General features: G+C 33.2%; 2 protein-coding genes, 1 long non-coding RNA gene, 4 other non-coding genes and 1 pseudogene across 17 annotated transcripts; 2 read left to right on the top strand and 6 right to left on the bottom strand.

The window, feature by feature from the left end:
* Nucleotides 1-340: 340 nt before the first annotated feature.
* On the top strand, nt 341-9145 carry LOC111309024 (uncharacterized). The gene is made up of 5 exons (XR_016329769.1): nt 341-730; nt 2524-2563; nt 5410-5452; nt 6068-6309; nt 7619-9145. It is a non-coding gene; the product is annotated as an uncharacterized LOC111309024 (long non-coding RNA).
* On the bottom strand, nt 1165-1236 carry TRNAP-UGG (transfer RNA proline (anticodon UGG)). The gene has a single exon. It is a non-coding gene; the product is annotated as a tRNA-Pro (tRNA).
* Nucleotides 2775-2846, bottom strand: TRNAP-UGG (transfer RNA proline (anticodon UGG)). The gene has a single exon. It is a non-coding gene; the product is annotated as a tRNA-Pro (tRNA).
* TRNAP-AGG (transfer RNA proline (anticodon AGG)) lies at nt 3899-3970 on the bottom strand. The gene has a single exon. It is a non-coding gene; the product is annotated as a tRNA-Pro (tRNA).
* Nucleotides 8097-8168, bottom strand: TRNAP-AGG (transfer RNA proline (anticodon AGG)). Its single transcript has one exon. It is a non-coding gene; the product is annotated as a tRNA-Pro (tRNA).
* A 1352-nt stretch (nt 9146-10497) lies between the features above and the next one.
* Nucleotides 10498-12421, top strand: LOC111308319 (LIM domain-containing protein WLIM1-like). Its single transcript, XM_022906638.2, has 5 exons — nt 10498-11015; nt 11332-11428; nt 11526-11569; nt 11702-11785; nt 11885-12421. The coding sequence occupies exons 1-5, from the start codon at nt 10878-10880 to the stop codon at nt 12110-12112; spliced, it is 591 nt and encodes a 196-aa protein (XP_022762373.1). The 5' UTR covers nt 10498-10877; the 3' UTR covers nt 12113-12421.
* An 873-nt stretch (nt 12422-13294) lies between these two features.
* On the bottom strand, nt 13295-19897 carry LOC111309025 (uncharacterized). Of its 10 annotated transcripts, none has more exons than XM_022907786.2 (17): nt 19573-19891; nt 19344-19437; nt 19144-19252; nt 19021-19059; nt 18763-18846; nt 18583-18644; nt 18268-18370; nt 17498-17638; nt 16958-17026; nt 16812-16868; nt 16489-16731; nt 15863-15940; nt 15636-15776; nt 15167-15237; nt 14593-14781; nt 14326-14419; nt 13295-13975 (listed from the first exon to the last, which is right to left on the bottom strand). In XM_022907786.2, the coding sequence occupies exons 1-17, from the start codon at nt 19631-19633 to the stop codon at nt 13667-13669; spliced, it is 1944 nt and encodes a 647-aa protein (XP_022763521.1). In that variant the 5' UTR covers nt 19634-19891; the 3' UTR covers nt 13295-13666. The 10 variants fall into 10 exon arrangements, with proteins under 10 accessions (XP_022763521.1, XP_022763524.1, XP_022763520.1 ...); XM_022907789.2 differs by having other exon boundaries at nt 16564-16731; nt 19573-19890; XM_022907785.2 differs by having other exon boundaries at nt 16480-16731; nt 19573-19890.
* A 634-nt stretch (nt 19898-20531) lies between these two features.
* On the bottom strand, nt 20532-24368 carry LOC111309026 (telomere repeat-binding factor 1-like; annotated as a pseudogene). Its single transcript, XR_016331994.1, has 9 exons — nt 24130-24368; nt 23859-23943; nt 23497-23706; nt 23156-23373; nt 22987-23070; nt 22223-22275; nt 22077-22134; nt 21911-21979; nt 20532-21683 (listed from the first exon to the last, which is right to left on the bottom strand). The product of XR_016331994.1 is annotated as a telomere repeat-binding factor 1-like (transcript).
* Between the last annotated feature and the right edge of the window lie 1247 nt (nt 24369-25615).

Here is a 25615-nt window from a genome sequence, read left to right on the forward strand (position 1 = left end):
TCTCTTTTATTTTTTCAATATTTTTAATATAATTTAAATAGAGCCTTTTAGAGATAAAAAGAAAATTTTAGGGGAAAATAAAAAAAAGTGTTTTAATAGAAATATTTATTAATTGGTACCATGATAAAAAAAATTCAATAAGTGATAGTTTAAAACTATTTACACGTGCATAAAACAAATATTGTGTACATTTAGTCAAAATATCTGAACAATTATATTACAATGTAGGTGTATTTTTAAATATTGAATTGAAGTCACAAAGGTATCAAATAAATAAATATTTCTGTTAAATTACAATTTTTTATAAATCAAAGTGGGTCTCATTTTCAAAAAAATTTAGAATATATTAGTATGACGGCGGAATTATTAACTCTTGACTGCCAAAAGGAATGTTTGAACTCGAAGCCCAAACAGAAACAGCTATTTCCTTAGGTGAGACTCTATTTTGACCCAGTCTTCACTCTTCACAAAAGCCCTTTTCTTGTTCCTCCGTTTCCGACGACAAGCCATGGAAATTAACCGGGAAAAAGAAAGTACTCAAAAGCAGAAATATATCAAGATTCCATACATTCTCTTTTCTTTTTATTTTCCTCTTTTTCCCAGCCATCCAAACGGACCGCCAACTCCTCAAACTAATCAGGAATCGCATATAAGTCGCTGCTACGGAGCTTGACGAGTTCTCTCGTAGTTGGTATACGGTTTACTAATTACTTGTGACTTTTGCACAACGGTAAGCGAAAGTTTCTCGACTGATGATTTCTCAATTTCTAATTTTTATGTATTTTTAGAGTTCTACAAAAATTCTCTGATTTTTTTAACCTGTTGAAACCTAGGGTTACGTTAACTCTTATAATTTATATGTTATGATAGAAAAGGAGATCTTTTCACTCTTTTTTTATACTTCGTTCTTTCCCCGATGATAATGAGATTACATGGTCGAAATTAGGTTAACATGTCCACATTTCAAAAATAGCCGATGAAGGCATGCAACTTAATTTTCTTATATTTTTATTTTAGATACTTATTGTGTGAGGAATCTTGTCAGAAATCAAATTAATCTGAGTTCTATATTATAATACTCTTAATTGAAGTTGACCTTAGGCTTGATTCTGATGATCAATTATTTCAAGTTGTAAAATTTGGACAAGAGAAAAGAAAGGGTTAGGGGCATTCCGAGAATCGAACTCGGGACCTCTCGCACCCAAAGCGAGAATCATACCACTAGACCAAATGCCCAATCTTTATGTTTAACAGAATTTGTTTTTAGTTGTTAGCTCTTTTCTTCAAGATCCTGCTGAACTTTGATGTCTATCTGCTATCTTGTTGGCAAGTTGTTCTGCTGCTTGAATACTACCTTAGCTCTTAAAGGAATGGTTTAAAGATGAGCTTGTTGGACAATTCGGCAGTTAATTGACTGATCATTAAATGTTGAATCCTAATAACCTTTTATTTGCGAGACTCTGCAAACTGAATGCCAAAGTCTTTTATTGATGCACTAGGTAGAGGTGCTATATACTTTGGATGCTAAAGCCATTTGCTAATTTACTAAGAATCCTGAAATGAATCCTACCTTGACCTGGTTTTGTGCCTTTGCAGTGCTTCACCACTCTGTTTGGTACAGTAATTGCATAAAAATGAAGAAAATGAGGTTTCGTTTTGATGAAGAACTAGATATTTGAATTTCTCATTAACTAGTTTTTCTTGCCATAAACATTTTTGTTCGTTAAGTATTTAAGCCTGCTTCTCAAATGTAGAATCATTACTTGCTTATGTGATACCCTTTTTTGGCAGGAGACAGATTTCTTTTATCTGAATACTTTGAGATCTCAAGTATGAAGAATAGCTTGCTAACATTTAAAAAAAAAATTGCATATAAATTGGTTGCTTATATTATTTATTTTTGTAACTTATTTTTTCGAAAATCTTGTCAGAAAACAATTATGTAATGCTTTGAAAGATTACTTCGGGCCACATTCCTCTTTCCTAATGTTTCATATGGTAATACAAGATACTGAAAAACAAGCGGCTGGGGCATTCCGAGAATTGAACTCAGAACCTCTCACACCCAAAACGACAATCATACCACTAGACCAAATGCTCAATTTTTTTTGTCTTTAATGTTTTGTTATTGTTATAAGTTTATAACATCCATAGGTAGTTAATTTTCAAGAAATGGAGGATGCCTTCCTTTATTTGTTGGTGAAGTTTCTGATCAGAACTAGATTGCTTGTGAACTTTTTGGCTATTGGATTACTTATTAAAGTGCCTCAGAATTGTCCGTAGAGGAGCTTACAGGACAATTAGTAGTTTTGCAGGAATTGTTATAAAATTACATGTCCTAATAACCTTTTCTCGGTAAGGTTCTGAAGGATGAATATTGATACTAAAGTCTTCTATTTGCGCAAGGGATGCTAACTACTTTAGCTGTAAAGTCAGTCTTTAATTGTGTTGACCTAGGTTTGAATCCTGTTTTAGCTAAATTGGTTTTTGTTGATTAACTGTTTTATTTCTTTATTTTTACAGGGTTAAGGCAGATTACAATTTCCTAAGACTGTTTTTCCAGGTATGAGGCTAGCTTGGCCACATGTAGAGATAGTACATGCAGCCTAATTTATTTATTTATCCATTTGTTTCTGAGGACTTATAGAAAACAGATTAATTTAAGTCCATTAAGTTCTGTGCTACGCTCTTAAAGTTGACTTTAGACTAGATTCCTCTAATCAAATATTTTAAGATATAATATAGGGAACCAAAAAGAGAAAAAAAAAGGCATTGGGGCATTCCGAGAATCGAACTCGGGACCTCTCGCACCCAAAGCGAGAATCATACCACTAGACCAAATGCCCAATTTTTTATTTGCATCATGTCTGGTTTATAGTTATTAGATCTTTTTCTCCAAGTGCTCCAGTTAATTTTCTATGGACTCATTCCTGGAAGACCAACATTTTTCAATCTCTCACTTTTTATGTGGTTCAATGCATCATTGCACTGCTACAATTGGATCCTAAAGGCTTTTGAAATTGCATTAGCACCAGGTGGCACCTTTCACCTATATTTTGATGCCTTTTTATATTTATTAATTCCGAATATGGATCCACTAGAAGCCAAAACATCTATAGGTTATGAATTTTCCAAAATTTGTAATTTCATTTAACAAATGAAGAATCTGATTGCTAAATGGATAGTTTGCCAGTTATTGTGCTCTTGGAAATTAGAATATTTTGATTTATACATCGGAATGGTTTTAAAACAAAATTACAGAACAATTAGGCAGAGATGTAGAAACCTAATCAATATATAATGTTCTAATAAACTTTTCAAGCTGGTTATCAAAGTCTTTAGATGTTAATTTAGCTTGTAAAGTTGTTTGGTTATTGCATAAAGATGTAGGTCTGAGTCCCACATTCACTACAGAGTAAGGGAGTGGGGGCTATGGGAAGGGCGAGAGCTAGCGCACATAGTATAGTCTGGCAGCTGGATCAAGAAAAAAATAATAAAATAAAAGCAGTCTTAGCAGATAGAGAAGATGGAAACTCACTCAGAAAGGGGGAAAATACTTTGCCTTTTCTGTTCTCTGATTTTTGCTTGACTATAAATAGGTATCTTAAATAAAATATTTTAACCTGCTTTTCAAATGTATATTTATTGTATTTGTTTAGTGCCCTTTGTTAGGAAGATTTCCTGTTCTTGGACCACTATAAGATTAAAGGTACAAAAATAAACTTTTGAAGGTGGCTCAATTTATTTATTTTTTACTCACTGCAAAGAAATCTTGTCAGGAAACAAATGGATCTGAAGTTACGAAGCTTCTATGTTATTTTACTTTTAAAGTTAACTTAATGGCAGATTCTCTGATCATATATTTGAAATTAAGGGAACTAAAAAGAAAGAGGGGGCTGGGGCATTCCGAGAATTGAACTCGGGACCTCTCGCACCCTAAGCGAGAATCATACCACTAGACCAAATGCCCAATTTTGATGTTTATCATGTTTAGTATTTATCTTTTAGCAGTTTTCTAAGGATTCGTGTTAACTTTCAATGGACTAATACTAAGTAAGCTGCCATTAGTTTCTTCTCTTGCTTTTGATGTGCTCCTGGTATCATATCTTGTTATAGTGATTGTAGTGTTTTTCTTTTGATGTAATTCTGTTATAATTTCCCTGTTAGAGTTTGATGCCATCTGTACCTCTTAAAATTGTATTTAGACCTTGGATTTCCTTTGAATCTTTTTGTCTAACCATAGTAATGGTGTTGGTTTATGCTTCTTAATTTCGTTTTTGGGTCAAATATTAGACGAGTTATGGATTATGAATTTGTATTTTTCTTTTGTTAGTGGTTAATGGCTTGACTTAATAGCTAGATGGCTAGTGAGCTCTGTCACACACTTACCATGCATGCATAGTACCATAAAGTGTTGTAAAAGATGAACTTACCGGGCAATTAGGCAGTTGTGCAGAAAGTTTTTCAAGAAATGCTGTTTTCTTTGTGGGCCTTGCAGGCCAAATGCAAGAGAGAAAAAAGGGTATGACTTTTTCCTAGTATTTTAACCTGCTCCTCAAATGTGTCTGTTCCATGTGTATGTGGTACCTTTTCTATGACAGGCTATGGCGGATCTAGTGTTTCCTGATGTATGAGATTACAAGTCAGTGGATAGCTTGCCCAACTTGCAAAAAACTGATTTGTTATATACATTTAAGAACTCATTGCTGACTGATTTCAGAAAATAAATCAAGATGAAATCAATAAATTTTTATATTACACTTTCGAAGTTGACTTTTGGGTAGATTCTTTTGATCAATATTTCAAATTGTAAGATAGAACTAAAAAGAAACAAGGAGTTGGGGCATTTCGGGAATTGATCTCGGGACCTCTCGCACCAAAGCAAGAATCATATCATTAGACTAAATGCCCAATCTTTGGTGTTTAACAGAATTTGCTTTTATTTATTAGCTATTTTCTTAAAGATCCTGCTAAATTTTGATGTCTCTCTGCTAGCTTTTTAGCAAGTTGTTCTGCTGTTTGAATGCTACGTTTGTACTTAAAGGAATGGTTTAAGGATGAGCTTATTGGATGATTAGGCAGTTAGCAACTGATCACGAAATGTTGTGTCCTAATAATCTTTTATTTGTGGGACTCTGCTAACTGAATGCCATTTCATAATTTTACTAAGAATCCTGAAATGAATCCACCTTGACCCAGTTTTGCGCCTTTGCAGTGCTTCACCACTCTGTTTAGTACTGTAATTGCGCAAAAAAGAAGAAAATAAGGTTTTTTGTTGATAAAGAACTGGACATTAGGATTTCTTATTCACTAGTTTTTCTTGCCATAAACATTTTCTTCATTAAGTATTTAAGCCTGCTTCTCAAATGTAGATTCATTACATGCATATGCAATGTCCTTTTTTGGCAGGTTTAAGACAGATTTCTTTTATCTGAAGACTTTGAGATCACAGGTATGAAGAATAGCTTGCCGAAATTTAAAAAGATTACATATAGATTAGTTGCTTATTTGATTTATTTTTGCAACTCGTTTTGGAAAATCTTGTCAGAAAAAAATTACGTGAAAGATGACTTCATGCCAGATTCCTCTTGCCTAATGCTTCAAATGGTAGAAGAAAATAAAAAACAAGTACTAGGGGCATTCCGAGAATCAAACTTGGGACCTCTCGCACCCAAAGTTAGAATCATACCACTAGACCAAATGCCCAATTTTGTTGTCTATATTGTTTTGTTATTATTATAATATCTATTGGTCGTAAATTTTCAAGAAATGCTGCTTGCGTTTGTTTACTTATTTATGAAGTCTTTGATCAGAACTAGATTGTTTGTGAGTTTTTTTGCTATTGGAATATATAGTAAAGCGCTTAAGAATTATTCATGGATGAGCCTACTGGATGATTAGCAGTTTTGCTGGAGTTTTTCACCAAATAACCTTTTCTCTACAAGGCTCTGAAGGATGAATACTAAAGTCTTCTATTTGCAATAGGGATGCTGACTACTTTAGCTGCAAAGTCATTCTGTAATTTCATTGAGCTAGGTTTAAATCCTTTTCTGACCCTTGGTTGAAGGCATGTTGGTGCAAGAGAAGAGGCTAAATGGAGGAGGCCCATACCACGGATTGTAGCTGGATTATTGGTCTGAATGACAAATAGACATACCTCTTACTCAAAGGAAGAAAATAGGCACATTTCTTTTCTGTTGGCCTTTTGTTTTGTCTTATTGGCTAAATTGGTTGTTGTTGGTTAACTGTTTATTCCTTTATTTTCACAGGGTTAAGGCAGATTTTCATTTTCTAAGTCTGTGACTCCAGGTATGAGGCTAGCTTTCCACATGCAAAGATAGTATGTACAGCCTAATTTATTTATTTTCCCCTTTATTTCTGAGGATATATTAGCAAACAGATCAATCTCAGGCCTAGTTTAGCGTTGCTGTTGAAAATAGCTTTTGCGTTCAAAAGCTGCTTTTGACTCAACCTCAATGTTAAACAACAAAAAAATATGGCTTTTCAGTTAAAAAACCTGGTTTGTCAATCCAAACCAAAAAGCATTTTAATAGGCCTTTTTGCAGTGAAAAAGTGCGATTGGAATAGAAGATCATTATATTATCCATAAATTTTTAATATTTTATTATTGTATGATTATCTTTTAAGACAATGCAATCACTCACAGCACTTTTTCACAGTAATATCAAACACTTAAAATTTCTAAACACATTATCCAAACCAAAAAGCACTTTAATAGGCCTTTTTGCAGTGAAAAAGTGCGTTTGGAATAGAAGATCATTATATTATCCATAAATTTTTAATATTTTATTATTGTATGATTATCTTTTAAGACAATGCAATCACTCACAGCACTTTTTCACAGTAATATCAAACACTTAAAATTTCTAAACACATTTTTTAGACACACTTTTTCCAACAGCAACTGCAATGCTAAACTAGCCCTAAGTCCATAAAGTTCTGCATTATGCTCTTAAAGTTGACTTCAGGATAGATTCCTCCAATCAAATATTTTAGGATATAATATAGGGAACCGAAAAGAAAAAAAAAGCAAGGCATTGGGGCATTCTGAGAATCGAGACCGCTTGCACCCAAAGCGAGAATCATACCACTAGACCAAATGCCCAAATTTTTTAGTATCATATCTGGTTTTTTAACTATTGTATCTTTTACTCCTAGGACTCCTGTTAATATTCAATGAACTCATTCTAGAAGACTAACATTTTCAAATCTCTCACTTCAATACGGTTCAATGTATCATTGAACTGCTACAATTGCATGCTAGTGGCTTTTGAAATTGCATTAACACCAGGTTGCAGCTGTCATCTATATTATGATGCCATTATATATTTACTAATTCAGAATATGGTTCCACTAGAAATTAGATAGTTTGCAAGTTTTGCAGTCTTAGAAATTAAATTCTTTTGATTTATGCTTCAAAATGGTTTTAAAACGAAATTGCAGAACAATTAGGCAGCCATGCAGAAAGCTAATCAGAATATTTAATTTCCTAATAAACTTTTCAAGCTGAATATCTAAGTCTTTAGATGTTAGTTTTGCTCGTAAAGTTGTTTGGTTATTCCATAAAGATAGAGGATGAGTCCCACCTCCCACACAGGGTAAAGGAGTGGGGATTGCGGACAGCGGAGAGCTAGCCCACATAGTGTAGCCTGGAAGTTGGGTCAAGAGAAAAGAAATAAAAGCAGTCTTACACACTGATAGAGATGATGGAAACTCATTCAGAAAGGAGGAAATTACTTAGCCTTTTCCATTCTCTGATTTTTGCTTGACTATAAATAGGTATTTTAAAAAATATTTTAACCTCCTCTTCAAATGTATGAGTTCTGTTTCTTTGGTGCTTTTTGTTTGGCAGGTCTAAGGCAGATTTCCATTTTTTGGATAACCATAAGATTGAAGATACAATAAAAACTTTAGAAAATAGCACAATTTATTTATTTTTACTCACTGCAAAGGAATCTTGTCAGAAAACAAATGGATCTGAAAGCTTCTATGTTATTTTATTTTTAAACTTGACTTAACAGCCGATTCTCTGATCATATATTTGAAATTTAGGGAACTAAAAAGCAGCAGGGGCTGGGGCATTCCGAGAATTGAACTCGGGACCTCTCGCACCCTAAGCGAGAATCATACCACTAGACCAAATGCCCAGTTTTGAAGTTTATCATGTTTAGTATATCTTTATTAGTAGTTTTCTAAGGATTCTTTTAACTTTCAACGGGCTAATACCAAGTGAGCTGCCCGTAGTTTCTTCTCTCTTGCTTTTGATGTGCTTCTGGTATCATTTCGTTACTAGATTGATTGTGGTCTCTTGCTTGTAATTCTGTTATGGTTTCCCCGTTATTCTGATACCACCCAGTGTCTCTTAATAGTGCATTTGGACCTTGGATTTGGTTTAAATCTTTTTGTCTAGTTCTAGTTTTTTATGTTAGTTTATACATAATTTCAGATTTGGGTAAACTAAAAGACAAGATTTTGGATTATGAATTTCAAGGATTTATTTGTAATTTTTCTTTATTTATTGGTTAAATGCTTGACTTAATAGCTAGATGGGTAAAATGGTATAAAGATGAGCTTGCAAGACAATTAGGTAGTACTGCAGAAAGTTTCCCAAAATGCTGTTTAGTTTTTGGGCCCTGCATGCCAAATGCAAGAGCTTAAAAACGGTATGACCTAGAAGAGGATGTTGTCAAGTATTTTAACCTGCTCCTCAAACGTGTGTTCATTCCATGTGAATATGGTAACTTTCTTTGACAGGTTATGGGAGATCTAATGTTTCCTGATGCTACAAGATTACAGGTCAGTGGATAGCTTTCCCAACTTGCAAACAACACATTTATTATATACATTTATCAACTTATTGCATACTGATGTCAGAAAAGAAATCAAGATGAAGTCGATGAATTTTTATAAATTTCGAAGTTGACTCCTGGCATGATTCTTTTGATCAATATTTTCAAATTGTAAGATAGAACAAAAAAGAAACATGAGTTTGGGGGCATTCCGAGGATGGAATTTGGGACCTCCATGGCTTTTTTTCTTCGTTTTATCGATTTTCTGTACAATTTTATAATCAACAATCGTACTAAAATAATCAAAAGCTTAAAGAAAAAAAGGGTTTTCCAAAGCTGTTCCCCGTCTTTGTGCATTCACAAATGATAATTCAAATGTTTCCTTTGTCTAAATTGGTTCGATTAGTTTAAATTGTTTTGAACATGATAGATGCAATGTAAATAATTAGGCTTAAAATTCATTTAAAAATTGGGCTATAATAATTTTTAATAACATTGTTTTCTGAAATAATTTTTAATAACATTTGTATCAAGCAAGAAATATCAGTTGCATAACCTTTTTGTTTCTTTGTACTGGCAAGGATCAATTCATGAAAGAAATTAGAGCAAAAAGTGTTCCCCTCGGTCCCAAGTTCTTCATTTCCTCCTTTTTCTATGGTCACCATGATATGCTCTGCACTCTTGCTGTTACATAACATAGACAGCAATGACACTAACATAAAATAGTATATCTCAGGCTGAGATTGTATTGGAAATTGGGAAGGCACAACCAACACTCCCATTTTAAAATATTTAAATGGTTTTATCAAATAAAATTTTTACATTGATGTTGATTGAGTAGGGTTGAAGGTGATTTTCTTTATTCATGATCAGAAGTGATTAATCACCACACCGTAAAAGCCAGACCATTCAAGTTTGTATGATGAGTATCCCATCTTATAACCAAATAAAAGAAAAGATTTATGTATGTAACAGATCACTTCCTGGATCATGGAATGATGTGATGCTGGGCCAATTCATGAACACCCTTAACTGCCATTAATCCTGAGAAAAAAAAAACTTTATAAAAGCAGTAATTAAATTAAATATAAAGAAAGGAAGAAAGTAAAAGAAACCAACCAGGAATACAGCTTATCTTTTTATGATTAAATTCTTGTACATAACCTTAGGCTCCACCACCTTTGATCAAAAAGGAAGGTAAAAAGAAAGCAAACTGCCTTGTTGATCTACCTAAAAGTATCATCAACAAAAGTTTCCAACTCCCTTTTTTACTTTAATCGATTTGATTACTTCAACATGCAACTTCATAAGCATATGACCTTGACCCAAAATTTACACTTTGGGTTGGAACCCAAGTTGGCATCTTTGGTTTAGATTGTTTTTATCTTAAATTTCATTTCAATCTCTTTAAAATCTATAACTAATGATTCATTAACAAATAAAATGAAATTAACCACTAAAAATACAAATCCTTTCCACTATGAAAAAAAAAAAGCAAAGAAATTATACAACTCAGTCTCAGTTACATTTTACATTTTTCTAATATTATCTATGTTCACTGAAGATAAGTCGTAAATAACTGTCAATTATTGATATTTTCACTTTGTTTTTTCTTAAATACAGATAAGGGAAAATTTTCTTATACTAGGTCAATATATTTTTGGGGGAAAAATGAAATTACAGATTGAAATGTAAAGGAAATGTTAGAATACGGAGTTGGATGCTAGAGGGAATTGCTTTAGAAACGGACAAAATGATAACAAAAGCGGCAGGCCAGGTCATTCCTATCAATTATTCTACAAATCTGTTTTAACGTGTTGCCCGCAATTCGCTGCAGTCCACATGTGTTTCTCCCTTTGGTTTTTGTTACCACTTTGCCTATTAATAAAAGAGTAGAAGGAGAGAATCAAATTGAAGAACAAGGAGCTAGGAAAGCAGAAACAAAGTCAATGAAAATTGGTTCAGAAAGAAAACAAACAAAAAGGTTACTCTGTTAGCCTTCTAGCTATTTGCTCTTCCCAAAGGTTAGCGGTCAGTCGAAATTATATATAGCATTGGAAGCAAAAAATGGCAAATTTTGCTGGGATTCAACAAAAATGCATGGCATGCGATAAGACTGTCTACTTGGTTGACAAGCTGACGGCTGATAACCGGGTTTTCCACAAGGCTTGCTTTCGATGCCACTATTGCAACGGTACTCTCAAGGTAACATTGTCATCTGTGCGTGTGTCTATATATATATATATATATATATATATATAGTTTTTCAATGTAATTTTGTGATGACATTGAAACACATTTTGCATCTTTTGGCCTGGCAAGATAATCTTCCTCTTCCTCTTCCTCTTCTTCTTCTTCAATATGGCTTTTATATGTCTCAATTTGCCAAATTTTTTCATGATCTTGAAAGTCATGATTTTGCATGAAGATGATAATGCTAAGGTTTAGGATCGTAAGATCAAAATGGAAAATTTTCATCCATTTCTTATTTTTCATGATAACCTTTTCTTTATTTTTGCAGCTTAGCAACTATAACTCTTTCGAAGGGGTGCTATACTGCAGGCCTCACTATGATCAACTCTTCAAGAGAACTGGCAGTCTTGACAAAAGTTTTGAAGGTAAAAGAAATTTGTAAATTTCTGTTTAAAAACCATTTATTACTATATATCAGTCCTTAAACGATCTGCTTCGATTTCTTTTTCAACATTCTTTCAGGAACACCAAAGATTGTCAAACCTGAAAGACACATAGAAAATGAGGTAATTCTCGGAAACTATATAGGTTTGCCACCAAATAATTAGCAAATAGCAATATCTCTACCGGTTTCAGATTTTTTCCCCCAAGTTTAGCAATATCTTGACATTGATTGTTACTGAATTGGATCCCAACAGAATGCACAGAAAGTGGTGAACTTGTTCGGTGGCACCAGAGAAAAATGTGTGGGCTGTAATAAGACTGTCTATCCAATTGAGAAGGTAAAACCCATAAATTTTGGATTAGATAATGTATGCCGATTTGTATATCATTTGTGCAAAAAAAAATGAAATTTTGAGTATGGTTTCATGGTCTTCAAGGTTACGGTTGATGGGACACCATACCACAAGAGTTGCTTCAAGTGTACCCATGGAGGTTGCACTATTAGTCCGTCAAACTACATTGCACATGAAGGAAAACTCTACTGCAAACATCACCACATCCAACTCTTCAAGGAGAAAGGAAACTACAGCCAGCTTGAGAATGACCGCGACAAAAACCCCATGACTGAGAAACTTGCGTCCATGGAAATTGCTGCTGAATCATAGCTTACGACTGGAATGAAACTCCCTTTTTATTTCCCTCGCTGGCTCTTGTATCTCTCCGAGTCCGACGGACCATCCATGTCATTGCTGTGTCGATTTGTCCTATGGAATTTTTTTTCACCTACTATTAGTCCATAACCTCCCTTGCGAGATGAGATTTCATGGTGTGACATTGGGTTATTTTCCTAAGTGGAGTGAGCTTTTAAATAAGACTAGTCATGGTTTGTTTCAGCATTTGCTTGTGAAACTATCAAAGGATTTCTGTGGCTTGAAACATCTTATTCTATATGTTTGATTTTCAGGTTTTTGTCTGCTGGTTTTTAAATCCAATAACCCATGATGTCACCAGCGGCAGTGAAATCCTTCACTTGTATCTAATCAAAATAATACATACACATGAGCCTTTTTACAATGAAGATCAGAAAGGGACGAATCCATAAAAAGGACAATCATCATAAAAGCAACTATAATGGCTGACAAAGTGAGGACTCCGGTAATAATTACCAAGTCCAAGGCAACAAACCAATTATAAACTGTTTGTTTTCTGGATTTTGGTTCCATGATTCCTTGGACTTTTAACTTCTAAATGTTACACTAAAATAAATCTGCTTTTTTTTTTTTTTGGCTTTTTATTATAGTACTCTTTAACTTTTTTATTATATTATGAAAACCATTTTAGATTAACGGATGAATAAAAATTTATTTTAGCACAAATAAAAAAAAAGATTAGCTAACAATTTTGTGATTTGTAAGTAAAATGTTAAACACTTAATTTCAATAGTAAGTAAAATGTTAAACACTTAATTTCAATAATTTAAGTTTTAATTTTGATAACCTCAATTATAAAAAGAGAGATTATTACCCTGTCTTGTAATCTAAGATAGATATTGACAATACAAATTAACAAAGAAAAGATAAATTAAATGTTATATTAGCTAAAATATTTGAATAAATATTAAATAACATGAAATTCACAGTCTTGCACTCCAATCCTATCCACTGATGCTGCAAAATGAATATCGCAAGTAATATATTCAATTAGATGTGATGTGACTGGCCCAAAGAAATTAGATGGTATGTCTCATTTATGGACCGATAGATTTTGGGCTGTAAACGCCCTCTTTAGGAATGCCGATTCAAGAGCGGGCCTTGGCTTTTTGAATGTAAATCTAAACTCTGAAAGCATTTGTAAATTCAGCTTCTGAGCCACTATAAAAGTATTAATGCAATGAACATACACTCACTGTACATTATAGAAGCAACAGATTAGTTACACAGACGTATAGCATATAGCATCTCTGGACAACACCCTTTTACATTGTAGTAACTATAATAAATATATATATATATATATTAATGTCGACAAGTCATGCAATTCCTCCCTCCTCAGCTGCACAGATGTTTCACATTCTTCACTCTTCCATCGCTGAGACGGAAACTTGGTTTTTCAACCTCTCCTAAGATACCCATTTATCGGGCTGTAGTTTTATATACACCAGCTTGGCTCACAAATATGTACAAGTTGAAATCTAGACTGGAAAACGAACCGGAATAAACTCAACTTCCACTTAAAGAGGCAGTTGGTGTTCTTTCCTTTAATATCTGTGCAGCAAGTATCAGTAGATCCACCATCTCAAACCCTGCAGCGGAAACTGAATCTATTTTCTCATTGCTTGAATACTCAAACATATCACCCGGCTCACTGTCCATATTTTCTCCTATTGATTCACCATCTCCTTCAGCTGACCAACTAACGGGGAGGGAGCTGCCAAGGGCAGTCTTCACAAGTTTTGCATCAGTAATGATCTCATCAAGAACTTCTGACGCATTAGGATCTGTACCTTCAGAAGTAATTGACTCTGTTACCTACAAAACGGAATATATTTTCGTTATTTATTGTTTGATTCAAGCAAGAAATAAGACACTGGTAACGGTCTAATACAACTTAGCTTCAAATGGTCAATTTGCATAAGAAATTCCATATGACAGAACATAATGTGAGAATAAATTTGGACATTTAACCGTATGATAATCATTTTTTTCCTTCATCTTAAACTCAATAAATCTCAACATAATTATGCATGAATCACCATTCCGAACCAACCATCTAAAATATTATAGAACATTAACCCCACCTAAGTCCGAAGCAAAGAAACAGCAAATCCCACACCTTGGTGATATTATTTTGCACACATGGTGGAACACAAGTAGATTACCTTAAGAAGTGAAACACGCAGTCTATGAAGTGTAGAAGTCAGGTGGTCCATACTTTCCATGCTCTCCTTCAGCGTAGCATTTTCAATCCTCAATCTGGAAAAGGAATAGTAATAACATAATCTACAAAGATACCCATTTTCTACTGAAAAGTTGGCATACAGAACTGGAGACATCACTTTGCAATTTGCATGCATAAGAACCATCTATCTATGGTCAGGTATTACGTGCCATGCAATTCAAAATATATCTACAGCATTTCTGGATACCTAGCAAAATCCATGCTATTTGGCTGAGCTTCAGCTTCATTTCCCCTGGTGTCTAGTGCACCAACCCAACGTCTCAGATATGTTTTCTTTAGCAGATTTCTTAGCCTACCATCTCTTTCATAAGTACCAATTCTTCTGTCTGCAACTTCAGCCAAAACATTCCCTTGTTTCATCTCATGACAATTTTTCCTGTGATAGGTGTGTCACCTAGTAGTTAGTCCTATACACAATTTAGTCACCATAAACAAGACAAATATAGATTGAAGCATAGATTCACATAATGCAAGAAACCAGGAAAACAGAGATAAAGAACGAGTGGGTGCAAAGTTAAGATCTCCAAATATATGATTAGAAAAGCACACTACAAGAGGAATTTGGTCATATTCCCAAATTCTTCGGAAATATTTTGTATCAATAAAAAACATGGAAAATCCCTTATCTACCCAAATCATTCTTTTATTCAACATAAGGGCAGCCCCATATAATGACTTTCCAAATTGGTGCAACTCACAAGAACATAAAAATGTATAATTAAATAAAAAAACAAAAAATAATGTCGAAGAAGAAATCTTACTCTTGCAATAACTGATACTTCCGCTTTAACTGTGCCAACTCCAAGAGTGCCTTCACCTTTTCATTTGTAACCTGCGTTAACCAACAAATTTCTTAGAAGTCCATCATGATTCCAGGGGTATAAAGCAACTTAAGATAGAAGCCAGCCATTCAACAACAAAGGACAAAAGATATTTAGTAAATAATAGTAAATCAAACTACACATCAATGCTAAAGACAAAGGAGGAGGCTTGTTCCCACACAAGATGGACTAGTAACAAAATCCTTCAAGTCTTCAACAGATAGTGTCTCTTGAAACTAATCAAGTTTTTTTAAAAAAGAAAAAAAGGTTTCTTTGACTTGTACTAAGTAGACCTCAAAAATCTAATGTTTAGTCTAAATTCTCTAAGCATGGATGCGTAGGTAAGTTTAGGAAAAATATAATCATTCATTTATGTGCTGCAACAAAAACAATGGAAAAGAAAATTTGCCTCCATCTTAAGTTTAGCCAAGAAAGTTACTTGAAGCAAATTTCTCTTAAGCTCATCTATTTTTTTCTGAAGAGCCGCATTAACATTTCTCTCCAGTAAATGTCTTTCTTCCTGCTGTGATAAAAGCAACAACGCTGCCACCTGCGAAAAGATTTCAAGGCTGAGAAACCAACATGTATAAATTACCAGAAACTAGACTATAACAAGACAGAAGAAACGTCCAAAACCTTTTCTTGCAATGCCTGTGCCAGGGCTTCTGAGGTATCACTTTTTCTCCCAGAAATATGTAAGTCCAGCATATCGCTCTACAAAATATGATGGAAATGAATAGAAATTACAGCTTGAAACTACATGGTACAAGGCCAGTAAAATAAGTAGAGCCAACTTCCTGATATCCAGATGCATCCCTACCATGAATACTATTAATATGAATGATTTTTACTCAGGAAAAAGTTGTCAAAGAAAATTATATGGAATTGAACATAGCAGGTTGTATCTTTTTTCAAATTAGTAACAGCAAAGTTCATTTCTGTGCTCAGTCTTGCAGTTGCTATTTCTGAAAAATTAGAACTTCCAAAATCAAATGCTTTAGCATCAAAGGACAACGGAGCCAATAGTAAAAAATAACACAAAAAACAAAACAAAGAGATAAAAAAAATGTGATTCTGTTCAGCCTTCTATAACTCATAGTTAGCACAAAGGATTTACCCAACCCAGGATTTTTTTTTTAATAAAACTTCTATTATTCAAAGAAGTCTGCTGAAAAAAGATCGAGCTACATTGACATAAATGCAGAGAGAGAGCAAGTAAGCAATTGTGCCACATTAGCCTCTAAGTAAAAAACCTTGAGTACCAACTCAGCTTCAGCATCAGTACTTATATGAACATCTACATGCTCATGTTCATCTGGTTTTAGATCACTCCGTACATTTTGCCCTCTGGGATAAAATTGCTTGAATTTTTCTTCAACTACATCAACAAATCTTTTGATATGTGATCTTTCCATATCAAGTAAATTCATAATTTGAATTCTTTGCTGAGAATGATAATGGCGTAATTCTGTGACCCTGTTTAAAATCATTTTGTCCGATGCAATCTGCATATAATTCAAAAGGTCAAGAATTTAAACATAGAAAATTAAATTAAAATAAAAAACCATAACTAAAAAGTACTCACTTTCTTTCTTTCCAATTCACGAACTTTCTTCTTTAAATGGTTTTCAATTTCCAGACCCTGTATGCCACAACAATCCATTTTTTATCAATATGAGATGCAGTTAGTGAAACAGATAAAGCAAGCATGGCACTCAAACAAATTCATACCACTCGCAATTGGCTTTGGAGATCATCAACAAAGCTCCTTACTCTTGCCAGCTCTTCTTCCAATGAACTCTGTCTGAGGAAAAGTTATTCAAGTTGCATGTTGAAAACAAAATTCAAATTTTTATAAGCTAGATCTGAAAATTTTTCGAAGCCTGCCATCATATTAGTCTTGCCAACCAAGAAAAAATTTAATCAACATGATACGAACGAAAGCAGCATATAGAACATACACATTGAATCTAGATTTTGATATATTTATTTTAACAACATATGCATTAGAAAACAAAACAAAGTTAACATGCTATATTCTCATGTTTCATTTTGAAGTACAACTAATCATACAGGTAACTTTGTCCATAGCAGTTATGTCCAAACTAAGAAGGAAATACAAAACATTAAGTGATGGAAAATATTCAGAAGAGGCAAATTCTATAATGTTAATTCAATTTATTTATAATAAGGTCACCGCATAACCTAATAAAAGAGTGTGGTATGAATAATCAAGGAATAGAGGAAATTTTAGGTTTTATTGGAACTCACGATGTATTTAGAGGTGGAAGAGTCATTGAAACTCCACATTTCTGCAGGATCACGTAATAGACAAGTGCATTTATCATCCCAACTAGCATCCTCTAGTTCCCCAATAGCTTCTTGCCTGATCTCATAAAACTTACTCATAACCTGTTCCAAATTTAGAAAAGGTAAGTAAACGTGTAAGCCCTTATAAAGTAGAAAAAGAATTCTCCAGAAAAACAGCAAATGAAGATGATGTAAAAGGCTGTGCAACCTCAAAATAAAGCAATCATTTGAAGAAAAGGCTACAAGGTACATAGAAGTAGTAATCCAATAATAATGCTAGTTGTACCAACTACCAGGGTAAAATGTGAAGCAGGCTGTGATCCTAAACCAAAAGATGACAAGGTCCATATGGCACCATTAAGCATTGTTTCTTATTAGGATTCTTCTTTTCTATTTTTCTAGGTAAGATGGGCCTTATTAGGAGAAAATGTAAATAGATAATTTACAATCTATACAAAGCAGACATAAGCATTTACCGTAGTTCAAAGAACAGGGAAAATTTCTCAAGAACCAAAATAAAGTAAATTGATATGTAATGTAATCTAATTAACCTAGATAACATCTTATGGACAGCATGGAGGCAGGTTGTAAAGTAGGTCACTAACCATAATTGGTGGTATAATACCTAAGAAATCACTATGTAACATATACAATCATATTAATTCAAGACACTGCAGCTCTTAGATAAGAAATCAGCTCATGATGAGAAGATAAAGATTTCTGCCTTCAACCTTCCTTAAAATTTCATTTTCCTCTTCTTGTTTTGCGAGATCAATTTGCAGTGCATCATTACGTCTGCTCTGTTCAAGACAATTTGATGTGAGCTCTTCTAACCTGTATCACAAAATTTCAAGCATTATTCAAACAAAAGAATTACTTCAACCAATGTAGATCATATCTAAAATTTAAATTTTATATAAAATAATTTTACAGCTCATATACATTCTTAACACTCCAAATCTTTACTTCAAAAAGACCACAATGACCGTGGCAGCAAATCCTCCCAAACCCAGAAGTAAATGATTCCTGGAAAGATATAAGATTACCTAGTCTGAAACTCATTAAATTTCTGAGCCATCAGCTCCTCCTTTTCCTTAGCCTTCTCAGCCTGTTACCAGCCATGTGGAATATTGAAACCTTATTATATGTACAAGCAAAATAGCACTTATAATTATAACAAGAGTCCTATCAAAAATGAATCAGCTTAAACTACTTATGGGAATAACCTCCATTATCGAATGGTCCCGTTCAGCAAAAGCAGACGCCACACAGCCTTGGAAAAACTTAACCTGCTTCTCAGCTTCCACATTCTGGATAACGAGTCAAAACAAATTACAGAGACAAATGAAAATCCAAATCCAATATTTAATCCATTCACTAAAACACATGAAACAACTTCATTTCAGTTTGTTAAAGAATGTTTGTAATGCGAGCATAATTCCAAAATCGAGGCTTCCAGACAAAGAGAGAAACTAGGGAGATACCTTTGCAGCCTCCTGACGATGTAGGTCTGCTAGCTGAGTCTGCAAACAACAAAGCAATCATATAAGCTTGTAGAAGGGGTTAAACAAATGATAAAACTGAGAACTGAAAAGAAAATTCCTTACTTTAATTCGATAAGCTTCGGAAAGCTCTTCTTGAAGATTTTGGTTATCCCGACTACAAGCAGCTAATTTCTTTTTCAAGCTCTCAATCTCCTGCTCCAATCCAGCTGTCCTAGTAGGGTATTAATTTCTCACAAAAACCAACCCTCCCCAAACAAAAAAATAGAACAATTATAGCGATCGGATGTGGAGAAGAATTATACCTTTGAAAATGCATTCGAGTAGCCACAACAAGATAACTTGGTCCAGCTTGTTGCATACACAATTGTTCAATGTCTTTACGCAATTCGTCACGCTCTACAAAACAAAATCATATTTTTTAATTGGGGGAATAACATAGCATTAAACCCATTTTAGGTTGAAAAATAAAGCGAAAAGGGAAAGAAAGGGCAATGGAATTTATAAAGGAGATGGGATTAAAATAAAGCGTACCATGTTCTAACTGTTGGATGCGAGCAAGTAACGATTCGTTGTCGTTTAAGGTCGTCTCCATTTCTCCCCTGATTGATTAGGAAATGGAGAAGAAGAGTTGAAAATTGTGGGTTTTGTTAGGGATTGAGGATAAATTGAATAACGTGAGAAAAGGGGGAACAAGGAAGAATTAATTAATTATCTAGGTGGGTAGAAGAGGGAGGGAGCCAGCTCTTCTTCTCAAACGGCTCTCTCTCTCTCTCTCTCTCTCTTTCTCCTTTGTCTGGCTAAGGACAACCTGTGATTTTACTTCAAGTCATGCCTAATAGGAAGTTAGTAGCAAATTTACCCCTTCTCCTTTCGGAAAAATAGTTTATTTTTAAGTTTTACTTGAAAACCTAGCTTTTATTGATATCCGTTAATTATTTAAAATTATTTATTTTACGCATACCATTTTAAATTCAAACAGTTTACTTTAGTTTTCATTTTTTTAAAATTTTTATTAAAATTAAACATTATTTTATCATATTATAAAAAAATTATAACTCAAATTAATTTGTTAAAAATGAAAATTGAATGTTTGGACAAAGCTTCAAACTTTTTCATTTGTCAAAAATTAAAATTTTTCCTCTTTTCAAGTTAAAACGAATTTTAATCAATTATTCAAACTTTTAACTTCGAAATCTATTTAAAACTCTGGCTAATATTATTTTTATTATTATTCATAACTTACTCTTATCCATCTATAATCATCTAAAGTCAATTTAAACAAGTTTCAACGGATCCGATTTCCTATTAAAACCCACCTACTGTCATCTCATAACAAGCTAATATATATTGATATACATTAGCTTGCTAATATATACATACATTTATTTATATATATATATATATATATATATTAGCTTGCTATTTTTATTTTCTGGTATTGCACGCCCACGCCAACTTTACTTTGATTCTTTGATTTTCTGCAAATAAAATTTATGATAAATTACCGTATATATAATAATAGTAACTTTTTACAGATATGTATAATATAACAAATATCTCACATGGAAACAAACTCTTATTATCCCTATTTACATTCTAATTTCTATGTTTTCCAGCATCCTGACGGCAGAGGTTTTCAAAATGAATAAATATCAACTGCAATCCAGAATATTCTCCATTTAAAAAAAAAAAACAAAAAAACAAAACAAAACAAAAAGAAAAGGAAGAATCCCTGCATTTGAAACCATCAGCTAGAAAGGCCGTTAATGAATCTACTATTCCAAGAGCATCTGCAGGTAAGGAAGAATCCTAATCATTGCACCCAAATTGGCCTTGAACATACTTTTTTTTAGGCCCTTTACCGTATTCTTTACAAATAGGGACCATGTTTGGGTGCTGCTACAAAACTGTCATGCTTCATGACACCTTGTCGCTCATTTTGTCAAATCAAGCTCGAACCATCTGTGTGTACACAAACAATATTATATGAAGCCATTAGCTATATTCAGTAGAAATCAACAGAATTTAAGGGGCAGGACAATCGATGACCAATCCCAGATCTGCTGTTTACAGGTTCCTTAGGTATAAAATCCACCTTAGCGTGTGTGGATGAGGAAGCAAGAGAAAACAAGTTGCAGCCACTGTATTTCTCTCACATGCCATCATAACTTTCGATATCCATCAATCATATCTTTGAATATCCGACGCCTAAGTCTTCTAAATCCAATCTTTTTATCTCTGCATATGTGCATGGGCAAAGTAAATAGTGACAAGGCATTGCAATCGTTTACCACTTTCTGATTGTTTCTTCCTTTAAGAGTCTTCAATGCAGCTTCTGCAAAAGCTTGTGCTGCCTCCGCATCAGCTTCTGCAAACTCTGACTCTCTTGCTGCTTCTTCAGCTTCTGCTATTGCAGCTGCTGCTTCTGCAACTGCTCAAGCAGCAGTTGCAGCGGCCTCTTGTGGAGTCATAGTCCTCATCCAGGATAACTCTAAATCGATCTGAGATTTTGTGATAATTTTGAAATCATCCCTATCAAATCGAGGAGAAACCCTTTGCCTTCCCTCTAAAAATAGCATGGAATGATTCCTCCTCCTGTCTGAAAAGGACAGAGGAGGTGCAATCCCATACCTGCGTTTGACCTGCAAGTAAAAGCACAGGATTAATTGAACCCCATATCAGGAAAAACCAGACATCAATGTTCTAGAAACAGGTAAAACACTAGCCCAAACTTGGTAAGTTGGTTTTAAGAATTCTTCCCAGATTTTTTTAATCAAATTGCGAGTGTGTGGGTGTGTTTGATACAGAGAGCAGAGTGCAGTCAGTCTATTCACTGTAATACCTTCTCAATTAGCATTAATCACTTAACTTGTTCCAGGAATTTTTTAATGATGCCGTAAACACAAAGAAGCATAGTGATCCTTAAAATTAAGTTCAACTGCAACTCTTTAGGTATGTATAACTTACAACTCTTCCATAATCCTAAACTTTCCAAAACTTTACAACACAGCATACACCCACCGGCACCAAAATACAGGCAAATGACATATTTCATTAAACCAGATAAATCTTACTAATTGCTCAGACAACAAACTTCATGATTTAGAATTAAAGGAGTGTCAAATTGTTTCCATGCACCATATAAATTAACTTAATCAGTCTACCACATGCAGTTAAATACTTTATCTTTGCTCACAAGGGCCTCTTAAAGTCAGGAGGTGCCCAATATTGCTCCTACAGAATAAAAAAGATAAGTCAGCAAATTATGCCAACAAACTCTAAGTGGGAAAATATTTCCAGAAATATAGGAATGCTAAAGCCACAACAGGATGACCAGCAACTCATAGAAAATATATTTATTTATGTTGTTCTGATGTGCTAAACAAAGTGGGTGCTGTCATTACCAAACGATAAGATGGAACATCGTATCATTTTAAATCCTAGTAAGCAGATTAAATTGATGAAATAATGATTTTGACATGTCAAGTGTCATCAAATTTCTGGTGTCATGCATAATGGCAGGGTTTCATGGTGAAAATAAAGAAGATTAGCAATGGCCTAATCAAAGAGAGGGGGAGAGCAGAGTGACATGCAAACTTTACCGGTCACTTAGTACTACCACGTTCAAAATCAAACTTTAAATATAACATACAAACATAAACATTGGGTTCACACAAGTCTTTCCTCACAACCGTTTCTTCTCTTCTTTGCCATTGTTGGGCAAGAAAAGCAATAGTGATTAAAGACGAAACTAAAAAGGTCTTCCATAAGCCTCAAACTATAATAAATTAGTTAAGAGTTATCAGCCACTCATGTGCCATTTTAAAGTTCTCATGAGTTATTCCTCACTTGCTAGTTTATTACAGATCTCTAATGCAACATTTTATTTAAATAGCAAAAAGAAAATTGAATTATAAACTATGAATACTGCATATAAAACACTACCTCTATATATGGAGCGATAGTTGTCTTATTTGAACCACCATGCTCCTTCAAGCTTGTAATCGCTTCCATAATGAGGTTATCTAGCTTACAAAAGTGAAAAAATATAACATCAGAAGTAAAATGATACAAGACGAAAATACATAAAACAAAAATAAGAAGTATTTTTAACCTGAAAATGGATCTCTTTGTAGAAGTTGGAATCTGCACTGTAGTGCTGGAAACTATTGTAGGCTTAACATCCACAATTTCTTCATCACTGGAAACGACATTAAGGGCCATAGTACTGTCCTCCTGTTCAGGAGTTCTAGATGTCCTCTTTACAGCCAACCTAGCCTTGTCTTAAGAACCCCATCCATTTGCCATCACACTCATATTTCTCCATTTATCCTACCCCAGAGTATGAAAACATGAATTGGCCAGTATAAAACCATTAGTACAATTCATCCCAACAATAATTAAAAAGGGGCTCTACCTCAGAACCATTTTACACTAGAGGGCAAAGGAACAAACCCTGAGATCTACGATGGAACGCAGATACAATACACTACTGAATTCGGGGTCATTCAATGTCGTTCGCCATTTTCCGGCACCATGTTTGATGACTCCAGCTTTTAATGCTGCCTCCTCTTCAGGTGTCCATTTCTGCTTAGGAGCACCCATTTAAAGCAATCCAGAGCAAACAAACTTACAAACTTACAAAGCTGCAAAGCCCTTTTCGCTCTATATTAGCAGATAAAATCAAAGAAATTAGACCTCAAGCGTTGTTCTCCACAAAATTAGTATTGAAACAATTATCATCAAATTTTGTTATAATTAAATATATTTAGCTAATTCCTAATCAAGATATAACGTGCATAACTAATTAATAATACCTGATTTCAAGAAATGACCATCATGATAAAATTAAAACCATTTCAATAAAGAAACTTCGCTCATCCATTGGGAAAGTCAAAAACCCTAATTTCAAACATCGATTGCAATTCTAAAAATTAATAATAGCAGATAAACAAATAGGCTGTGGCCAAGAAAAAATAAAAAAGATAAACAAATAGGCAATTAAGCAAAATTAGAAAGGACATTGGAAAAAATCAAAAAAATTAACAAAGAACAACACGGATTAATGTATAAAGAAAATAGAATTACCTGATGTGCTGAAATATCGTAGACAAAAAAGGTAAAAAAATTCCTTATTTCCAAGTTACATAATATTTTTGTGCACTTTTTTTTTGTTACTGAAATAAGGCTATGGAGTATGGACCATGGTTACTCTCATGTCACGTGTGGAGAACGCTGTGATCAGTGATTGAATAAATGAAAGACACGTGTCCATAACAAACTTTGGATGAAATGATTTTTTATTTTTTTAAAGAGAGAACGTAACTCTGCAAGGGATGAAAAAAAAAAAAGGAATAATCCTTACAAAAAAACAAAAAAGAAATCTTGGCTCAAATTCAAGATTTTTATATTCTCATAAAATTTTTTTTAGTCATTAAATCAAGAGGTGAATGATGGAGGATATGCATTTTGAACCTTCAAAGAAGAGCATATAATAATAGTTAATTTTTTTCCTAATCATGATAAAAATTAATCTCTTATAATTTTAATGAAGAAATTGATGAAATTTCAAGGTTCCTTTATATGGTTTTTTTTTTATTTACATTGGACAACATAACGAAGAAGAATTCTAAAGCACCCTATTTAATGTTATATGCATTTTACCTTTATATACACTCTAACGCAATATTTGAATAAATATTAATAAATAAAATAAAAATAAATGAAAGAAAAAAAAAGATATATGTACATCTTGTTTGGATAATTAAAATTAATAAATAAAAAAAAATTTAACAACCTTTATTTGGATAAAAAGTAAAAATGAAAGAAAATGATTTTTTATAATAATTTTTTTTTAATTATAATTTTTATTGCTTGTAATTTTAGAGCATTATTGAATATAATAGTTTTTTATAAAAAAAAAAAAATTTTAACTTTCTTTTTCTTAGCTTTTCCTTTCAAATTGTGATATTAAAAAAGTGAAGATTACAAAAGAAATCAAAGGTTATTGAATTTTTTTTTTTTTTTTCAAATTAAAAGTTTATCCAAACAAAAAAAATATTTTTCTGTTTCAATTACTTTTCTTTATTTTTATTTCTTTTATTTTCCCTCCCCTCAATCCAAACATACTATAAATTCAAAACTCTTTTTTTTTTTATTTCTACTAAATACATCCTAGCCCTCATTTTTCATTCCTATCATTTATCTCTTATTCTCTCTTCATTTTATTGATATCGAATTTTTTAAAAATAAATATCTTAGAAGTTTTGAAATTTATAAGAAATGAATATCAGAAAAACTTTAAAAAATCTCAAATATCTATTTCCAAAAAATTTCAAAACTTATTAATTATCTATTTTCGATAAGTCTTAAAACTTCTTAGATATTCAATTTTAATAAAACTAAAAAGTTCTCATAAATAAATATCCAAGAATATTTGAGATTTTTCGAATCTTTATATCCTATGAACTCAATTTCACTTTTAATTAAATTTTTTAATCATGGGTTTATGAAACAATTTACTTGATTATATGTGCAAATGAAATTGAAATCAATATTCTTAATAAGCATGAAA

This window comes from Durio zibethinus, chromosome 2 (assembly GCF_047325235.1).
Source record: "Durio zibethinus cultivar Kanyao isolate XHJ-2024 chromosome 2, ASM4732523v1, whole genome shotgun sequence".
NCBI lineage: Eukaryota > Viridiplantae > Streptophyta > Magnoliopsida > Malvales > Malvaceae > Durio > Durio zibethinus.

What these genes read in the sequence shown, in the direction of transcription:
- LOC111309025 (XM_022907785.2), bottom strand. Translation starts at nt 19,633, where the DNA reads ATGGAGACGACCTTAAACGACAACGAATCGTTACTTGCTCGCATCCAA. An exon ending in CATCCAACAGTTAGAACATG is followed by an intron (nt 19,438 to 19,572) that starts GTACGCTTTATT and finishes TTTGTTTTGTAG; the next exon opens with AGCGTGACGAATTGCGTAAA. An exon ending in CACAGGCATTGCAAGAAAAG is followed by an intron (nt 15,777 to 15,862) that starts GTTTTGGACGTT and finishes ATCTTTTCGCAG; the next exon opens with GTGGCAGCGTTGTTGCTTTT.
- LOC111308319 (XM_022906638.2), top strand. Translation starts at nt 10,878, where the DNA reads ATGGCAAATTTTGCTGGGATTCAACAAAAATGCATGGCATGCGATAAG. An exon ending in ATTGCAACGGTACTCTCAAG is followed by an intron (nt 11,016 to 11,331) that starts GTAACATTGTCA and finishes TTATTTTTGCAG; the next exon opens with CTTAGCAACTATAACTCTTT. An exon ending in TCTTGACAAAAGTTTTGAAG is followed by an intron (nt 11,429 to 11,525) that starts GTAAAAGAAATT and finishes ACATTCTTTCAG; the next exon opens with GAACACCAAAGATTGTCAAA.